The 8,164-nt window shown below is 38.5% G+C and overlaps 2 protein-coding genes across 3 annotated transcripts; both read left to right on the top strand.

Annotated features, from left to right (window-relative positions):
* The first annotated feature begins 265 nt into the window (after positions 1-265).
* Positions 266-4,413, top strand: ndufs8b (NADH:ubiquinone oxidoreductase core subunit S8b). 2 transcript variants are annotated; one of them, XM_063876789.1, is made up of 7 exons: positions 266-370; positions 1,562-1,610; positions 1,692-1,757; positions 1,866-1,955; positions 2,626-2,798; positions 3,625-3,753; positions 3,960-4,413. In XM_063876789.1, exons 2-7 carry the CDS (start codon positions 1,562-1,564, stop codon positions 4,089-4,091), a joined length of 639 nt encoding a protein of 212 aa, XP_063732859.1. In that variant the 5' UTR covers positions 266-370; the 3' UTR covers positions 4,092-4,413. The 2 variants fall into 2 exon arrangements, with proteins under 2 accessions (XP_063732859.1, XP_063732858.1); XM_063876788.1 differs by having other exon boundaries at positions 271-354.
* A 603-nt stretch (positions 4,414-5,016) lies between these two features.
* Positions 5,017-7,976, top strand: ran (RAN, member RAS oncogene family). The gene is made up of 7 exons (XM_063877091.1): positions 5,017-5,147; positions 6,029-6,086; positions 6,239-6,323; positions 6,727-6,852; positions 6,979-7,166; positions 7,285-7,455; positions 7,600-7,976. The coding sequence occupies exons 2-7, from the start codon at positions 6,033-6,035 to the stop codon at positions 7,642-7,644; spliced, it is 669 nt and encodes a 222-aa protein (XP_063733161.1). The 5' UTR covers positions 5,017-5,147; positions 6,029-6,032; the 3' UTR covers positions 7,645-7,976.
* The last annotated feature ends 188 nt before the right edge of the window (positions 7,977-8,164 follow it).

The following is an 8,164-nucleotide window of genomic DNA, read 5'->3' as shown; positions in this document are numbered from 1 at the left end:
ATTAAAAGCACTAAAATTGGCTATATATGGAATACATTATTTTTTAAGATGACATTTAAGGAAATTATATTTAGTTGGAGCAATATGATTAATCAAACATGACATCAGAGTTATAAATATGCTCATATTATTATATGGTTTAAAATGCACCATCCTTATTGTACAATAGGCTGCTCACATACTGTATTTATAAAGGGAATGCTGCAATTAAAAGCTCTCAAATGTATTACATTTACCAAGAGTACTAATCGGGCATTGGAAATTAACGAGGAGCACTTGAATGCAACTTAAATAGGCTACAATTGCGCAGTTCAGGGACTTCGTCTGTTGTTGCTCACTGGTTGTTAATCTGAGGTACGTTTTGCAAAAGGTTTATTATACATGCGGACTGCTAACTATTGATGATTATAATAGGCCACTTTGGATAGAGACAATGTTAAATACCCTGCTAAATATTATTTCATTGGAGTTAGAGAGCGACGTACTGTCAGTGTAATGTCAAATCAGGGTTCAGTAATTGGTATAACCAACATGTAACGGTAGAATAGGTGGCAGAAAAAACGTTCAAGTGGGTCGCCCTGTTACTCAAGGGGTTTTTGCTAACGTTATTTTACTTTGTAATGAGGCGTTCATGTAGTATCGTAAATACGATACACCCGGATTTAGACCTTTTAAGGGGACACGTTTGCCAAGGGCATTGAAAGTTGTCGCAAAACTGCTTGGCTATTTTATTTAGTCACAACAAAGTTTATAGTCAAGCATGGGTATTCAAGTTTTTACAGTTCATTTATATAATTTCACATGTGAACAAACACTTACCAAGTTTTTACATTCAATTCTAATTGATGCCACTTTTCCCCTTGTAAATGGCCTGATTGCGGGTTTAGCAATAAGTGTAACAATTTGGGAATTTTATCTACGTGTGTCCCCATTTAAATCGTAAATTAGTTCCTATTCTTCCCATTATCCCGGACTGCCGTGAATGTGGCACATCGTTTACATAACAGCAGGGATTTGGGGCGCCAGATTATACGACGCACCTTCCAGTCGTTGAATGGGGAACATTTACCTTAGATTTGAATTGGAAATGTGCGTTTTGTAGCTTAACAAAAACTAAAGAAAATCAGACTAATACATATGTTAATTACATTGTATTGTAACAGTGTCTAACCCTTTTTGTAACAAAACAACCCCAGAGCTAAGAACAAAATAATGTTCAAGAAGGTAATCACTTAGAAAACGGATTCTCTGGGATATTACTTTCCAACTCAATCGACATAAAGGTTCTCAAGACACTTCATATCTGTGTGTTTTATAAAATTGTGTCTTTAGTTTGACAATGCCACTTGTTTTGTTCTATTTGTATACTATCCCCTGTATGCTTAATCTGTCACATGTTCTTTGGTTTAATAATAATAAATACAAGTTTAATGTTCTCAGTTAGAATCCCTTGTTTCAGAGGGGAGCTTTGGTCTGGGTTGCACAAATAGAGGTTTACAACATGTTTAGTTCCTTCTTTTCAAACTATTTCAATAATTTTCACTCTGTCTTTTCTGCTCAGATGTGTACTGCCCAGAGTCTACGGATTCTCCACTGTTACCAAAAGCCAGGTATTACTGAAGCAGGTATAATTCAAACAATTACATAAATTGAGGCATCATCAACATCATCACATTTGTATGTATCTCCAGGCACCTTTGGATATGGGCCTGGTGTCATTCGTCTATTCAGCCTCACTGTGCAGAGAGAGGGCTACAGTAAGTATTGCTACAAAACTAGAGCTATTTCAAATATGGCAGAAAAACCATGTGCGTTCGATATTTGAAATGATCCAACCATTCTGTGTACCTTTATTCTATTTGTAGAGTTTGTAAATGCTCGGGAACTACCAACAGACATGAAGTCCATCACTGACCGAGCCGCCACAACCCTCCTGTGGACTGAACTCTTTAGAGGTACTGGGATTGCTATAAATCTATGTATTGCATTTGGTTAAATACCTTATGTTATTCTACATTTTTCTTACTGAACAAGTGCTGTCACATTATCAGATTGTCGCTACATTGATTATCGTTCCCTCAATAATTCCTGATTATGAGGTTATTGCGATATCTATAGAAAAATGAAAGAACAAAGAAACAATGTTACTTTTTTATTGTCTGTTTTTTCTCTTTTTGGCACAACATTTTTTTTATCATATGTGTAGTTTTAACGTGATATAAATATAAACATTTTGAAAAACAACAATACTGGTGTATGGCGCCACCCCTAGTGTCAACCAACAATTAATCACCTGATACAGCTTTAGATCTAAAAAAACTATCAAAATACAGGTCCAACAATTGGATTTGTGTTGCACAGTACAGTCAGTTCCACATACACAATATTAATTCAAGGCTGAAAATATTTATTTGATTTTATGAATGGGAATCAAATCGCAAAACTACAAAATGTCAATAATAACACAGTACAATCCAAAACTTATAGTTTATTCATTGACGTAAAGAGGGTTAAGGTGCAACTCCATGTGAATTAGTAGAAACAAATACCTTAACCAACAAGTCATTACAGTAAATAAGATCAACAATAATATTTAAGTGAGCCATAACCATCACCTTCCTGCAGGTTTGGGGATGACCATGAGTTACCTGTTCCGTGAACCTGCCACCATCAACTACCCATTTGAAAAGGGCCCTCTGTCACCCCGCTTCCGTGGAGAGCACGCCCTCCGCCGCTACCCAAATGGAGAGGAGCGCTGCATTGCCTGCAAGTTGTGTGAGGCGGTCTGCCCTGCTCAGGTGAGCAACAGCAAAAAAACCTGTCCTGAAATAATCTGTACTTCTTTAAACATTTGGATATTTTTTGGCTGAACATTTGTAAAAAAAAAAAAAAAATAGCAGCCTCAATTTTGTCTGTATTGCATATTTTTCATTCTGCATGCAAGAATTGTCTTTCCTTATAAGAACCTTGTAAGTTTACCGTAATGCACAAACATTAAAATCTTGTGCGTGGCTAAATTCATTTTGCTGGTACTTGTATGAACTATACACACTCTTCTCATCATGCTTTAGTACATCATGCATTATGTTAATAGTGTCTGTAGGGGGTCGGACTTGGATCAAGTTCCGTGAAAAACAAAACAAAAACAAAAAATATATGTATATATATACAGACTGTGAGCCGGTAGCTGGAGAGGTGCCAGCTTACCTCCTGGGCCACTGCCGAGTAGCCCTTTAGCAAGGCACTGCACCCCTAAACTGCTCCCTTGCTAGCCTCTCTTCTCTGCCACCTCTCGTATCTGCATGTGGATGTGTTTGTGTATGTACTGTATATCCTCCCTGTGTGTGTAATGTGTTTAAACACAAGAGAGTGGAGAAAGACATTTCCATGTGAGGGATTAATAAAGTATGTCTTCTTCTTTCTTCTAAATAACACCACTTTGGTTTAAACTTCTTTTCTTACCAGAAAATGAAAAGGTGTGGAGTTTCCACCACACTAACCAGTCCACTAGTACAATTATTTTTGCCCTGCTAATTAAATATTGTAATGGGTTACCACGGTGTACAGTATGTCCTACGACAGTTTGACCTAAGTTTTGTCTCTTCGTCCATATGTGGAACACAGGCCATTACCATTGAGGCTGAGACTCGAGCTGATGGCAGCAGGAGAACTACACGCTATGACATTGATATGACCAAATGTATCTACTGCGGCTTTTGTCAGGAAGCATGCCCTGTTGATGCCATTGTTGAGGTAAGAATATGCTTATCCTGTATACTGAATAGGAGACTTTTGGGGGCTGAATAAATGTGGCTGTACGCAAAGTAAAACTGTATTTAGTCACTTATGGATCTAATAAACAGCATTCTTAGACCTTTGTTTAAAGGAATCTTTTTGGAAAATAAGATCACTATTAGTTTCACATTTAACGTTTATTATTTCTTTAATCATTCCCTCAGGGTCCAAACTTTGAGTTCTCCACAGAGACCCACGAGGAGCTGCTGTACAACAAAGAGAAGCTGCTCAACAATGGAGACCGCTGGGAGGCGGAGATAGCAGCCAACATACAGGCAGACTACCTATACAGATAGATCTGCACACTGCACGCAAAGATGTGTTACATGAAAATGATAAAGTTCTCCTGTGCAAACAAATATTTTAGCCTTGCAGACTTAAATCCTGTTGTCAGAACTGGGAGAAAATTCAAGCACGCACAAATCATATATCTTGTGTTTTACAGATAGATGATAATGTATTTTATGATGTTGACTTTATAGTGTGTATCCTAAATAGCCTGCACTGTCCGTGATGGACTATATTCTTCTGCACTATATTTGATGTAAGTAGTACATTTCTCAAAGAGTATATTTATGTAATACATTTAATAAATACTGCAATAAATCATATTTCAAACTTTTAAGTGTTCATTTTGCAGTTGCATTAAAGGTGATGCTGAAAGTGTTTGCAGATCAGATTTAATTTCAAGGGTTGTTTGTGAACAAAACAATCCCGTCAAAATAAAAACATGATAAAACAAAGTTTTGGAAATTGGGCTCTGGGAACTTTTAGTGATCCATTTCCATTATGATTTAATATACAAACCAAATAATGAATTGATTAATCGAGAAAATAATTGGCATAAAAAAACACTTAATACAATTAGCTTATTTTTGAAGTCCTTATGACTCAGTTTAAACAAATATGTTAACATAATAACTTGAAAATGAATTGCTTTTAGTTGGTTATTGATTTTATTTATATTTCAAATGAGGTTTGATGATGGGAGCCTAATATCTGATATTTTCATCGCCAAAAACTGCTTCTCTGTAACTGTGCATGATAATGAAAAAAACTTGAAACGTGTACACAAAATATAGTCTATTGTATAAAAATATACATTATTATTATTATCTCAACTACTGGGTGAACAGCTACGTGTTTGAACATTTGAATATGTTTGGGTCTTTTTCGTTAGAACAGACATGCTGAATCATGGACTGTGAATGCAATGGTGCAATCACTTAACTCAAATGCGTTTTTACCGCTGCGGTGATCACATGACATGGGCGGAAACTGACTCATATGTCCACGCTGAATCTCCCGCTAACGCAGCCATTTACCTCCTTTCTCTCTAGGCAGCGACACCGGTGAGTCTCTACAATATTCTCTCTTTGCGGGCCATCCCATATTTCAAGTTCGTGTTTTTGGGAAAGAAAGTTAAAGCGTTGGGGAACTTTATGGTGTGATTTGGGATAATTTGGCGTGTCGATTATGAACCTGCGAGGCTGGAGCAACTACATTAGGCCCTTTGATTTCGCGTGCTAGCTTTGCGTTAGCTCGGTGAAAAGAATGGCTTCCATGCTGTGCTAGCGAACAGGCTAGCAAGCACCGCTCTACCTCATTGCATTGCTTTGTTTTTGAGAACCACTAGAATTAATCCTATAACGTGTATTACTGTTACTTATAAAACAACAAACAATAACAAAGGTCTGAAGGCGGTTTTATCTCTTGTTTTTCATTCGAGTTGTCCTTCGGAACACATTAGCTGGTCTTGCAGTCTTGATTGTTTCAGTCGAACAAGAAAAAGTGCGGTCGTTTCCGTATGGCGCACTCAAACTAACGTCATTAGCTTGTTAGCTCGCAAGCTAGCAACCGCCTGCGCTGAAATACGGGTGGGAGAAGTGCGGCTATCGTGTTTTACATCTTAAGTCAGTGTGCTGTGATACATGTATTCGTTACAACCGCAGTAAAATGTGAGCGAATTTAAACGTTGCGTGTTAACGGCTTGGAACGTGAGTCTGGATCGAAAATGCTAGAACAGGGTGTCGCTTGGTTACAGGCGGTGTAGTATTCACGTTTAAACTGCGTCAAAATAGCTTTTTAACCACCGTAACTGTAACCCCCCAATTTAACGTGAAATCGGCTACTAGTGCTAGTTTTACGTTACTGATTACTACCTAACAAAGCCCAACCTAAGCAGACAGGAGTGTAACGTGCTAACCATCCCGCCTTGTCTTGTTTAACTTAGATAAATGGCAACCATGGCAGAGTCAATGGCACAGTGTGTACCAGTTGCGACGTTTAAGGTGAGTGCTCTCTATATACTTGTGTGTTTGTGCGCCAGTTTGTCTGCCAAGTGTGTAGACTATTGTACTGATATTTAGGCCAGATGTGCTAACCTCCAGTGTGTCGAACCGGTACCAGCCAGTCTAAGCTAAATGTGCTTCTGTTTCTTCAGCTTGTCCTGGTAGGAGATGGAGGCACAGGAAAAACGACTTTCGTGAAAAGGCACATCACAGGAGAGTTTGAGAAGAAATATGTCGGTGAGTACATGCTTAACATGGATATGCAGTACAGAGGCCCAACTAGTTTTGATGTCATCATGATTTTGTCCACCAGGGAGCACTCCCAAGTACACTTCTCAACTCACAAATGTCCTGCTTAGTATGTTTCTTGGGCATGTTAAGAATAGGGGGGAAAACATCTCAGATCTGACCCAATTGGATTTGGGACAAAATATAATCCAACAAGGCAATCTAGACGAGCATAATTTTTTTTGCATATTGAGATTTTATTTCTACCAATCAATACATAGTCCACAGTTCTATCCTTTATGATATATTAATCCTCCAATTCCCCCCTCCCCCAATTATACAAAAGAATATTGTTAGTGCATCCTTTTCAACTTTCCTATCCTAATGCATCTTGTCTTTGCTTGTGTTTCAGCAACTCTGGGAGTAGAGGTTCACCCACTGGTATTCCACACCAACAGAGGACCCATCAAGTACAATGTGTGGGACACAGCTGGTCAGGAGAAGTTTGGCGGCCTGAGAGATGGCTATTACATTCAAGGTGCTTTTCAAAAATCTATAACGTGCTGTTTTGGTTATTATACCTACAACAGTCACTATTAAATCCCCATAGACTTGCATTAAAAAATATTCATTGAATAGTGTTAACACTCTGCTACGTCCACAGCTCAGTGTGCTATCATCATGTTTGACGTCACCTCTCGAGTCACCTATAAGAACGTGCCCAACTGGCATCGTGATCTGGTCCGTGTCTGTGAGAACATTCCCATTGTCCTTTGCGGCAACAAGGTTGACATCAAAGACAGGAAAGTCAAGGCCAAGAGTATTGTGTTTCACCGTAAGAAGAACCTGCAGGTAATAACGGCTCACAAAATGATAATCAGTTGTGTGTTGGAATTAAAGACTGATTCGGTTTGAGTCTTTGTTTGGGCTGAAATATCATTTCTAATTGCCACAACTCCTCTGTCCCCAGTACTACGATATTTCTGCCAAGAGTAACTACAACTTTGAGAAACCTTTCCTGTGGCTAGCAAGGAAGTTGATCGGTGACCCCAACCTGGAGTTTGTGGCCATGCCTGCCCTCGCTCCCCCAGAGGTCCAAATGGACCCCAGCCTTGCTGCGAAGTATGAGGAAGAGCTTCAAGTAAGTATAAATGGGCCGTTTCTGTTTAGATGGCTATGTGATATTCTAATCCAGCAACCTCTTAGCACAAGCAAACTGAATTGAAAAAAAACCCCTCACTTTATTGCATTGTCAATCTAAATGTGTATGTCTTCTTCTGTCCAGGTTGCATCACAAACGGCACTCCCAGATGAAGAAGATGACCTTTAACATGTTACCTGCATTTTCCCTCTCTCACCCCCAAAACGTGGACAGAAAGTTGTTGTTTTGCCCCCCCCTAACTTGTAAAATCCCTTTTCAGATTTTTTATTTTTGAATTTTTTTGTTTGTTTTAAAACTAGGAAAATAAACTTGGTGGAAAAGTTGTGGTTCTAATTTCACTGTATGAGACACAACCACCCTAGTGTCGTTAGCATGGCAACGTGCTACTCTTCATCATCGAGCACCCTCCGCTGCACTGACCTGGCTCTCATAATGCTGTTGTACGGTGTACTGGAAAGACTTAGGGGAGTAAACTTTGAATAAAAACATTCTCAATATAACATGTTGTTTCTGTATTTTCTTGGACTATAGTGACCCCAGAGTCACATGGGGAAACATTACAAAGACAATATATTTAATGTGTTATATTAGAAAAAAGAGGTGTTATAAATAAAGGTAATTCAAGTGTTTTAGTAAACTGACAATGAGCTTGTAAGCACATAACAAGAACTCAGAATTAATCTGTTAA

Source organism: Eleginops maclovinus, chromosome 23 (genome assembly GCF_036324505.1).
Source record: "Eleginops maclovinus isolate JMC-PN-2008 ecotype Puerto Natales chromosome 23, JC_Emac_rtc_rv5, whole genome shotgun sequence".
Classification (NCBI taxonomy): domain Eukaryota; kingdom Metazoa; phylum Chordata; class Actinopteri; order Perciformes; family Eleginopidae; genus Eleginops; species Eleginops maclovinus.
This window is presented reverse-complemented; position numbering and strand designations above follow the sequence as displayed.

What these genes read in the sequence shown, in the direction of transcription:
- ran (XM_063877091.1), top strand. Translation starts at nt 6,033, where the DNA reads ATGGCAACCATGGCAGAGTCAATGGCACAGTGTGTACCAGTTGCGACG. An exon ending in TACCAGTTGCGACGTTTAAG is followed by an intron (nt 6,087 to 6,238) that starts GTGAGTGCTCTC and finishes CTGTTTCTTCAG; the next exon opens with CTTGTCCTGGTAGGAGATGG. An exon ending in AGTATGAGGAAGAGCTTCAA is followed by an intron (nt 7,456 to 7,599) that starts GTAAGTATAAAT and finishes TCTTCTGTCCAG; the next exon opens with GTTGCATCACAAACGGCACT.
- ndufs8b (XM_063876789.1), top strand. Translation starts at nt 1,562, where the DNA reads ATGTGTACTGCCCAGAGTCTACGGATTCTCCACTGTTACCAAAAGCCA. An exon ending in CCACTGTTACCAAAAGCCAG is followed by an intron (nt 1,611 to 1,691) that starts GTATTACTGAAG and finishes ATGTATCTCCAG; the next exon opens with GCACCTTTGGATATGGGCCT. An exon ending in GTGGACTGAACTCTTTAGAG is followed by an intron (nt 1,956 to 2,625) that starts GTACTGGGATTG and finishes ACCTTCCTGCAG; the next exon opens with GTTTGGGGATGACCATGAGT.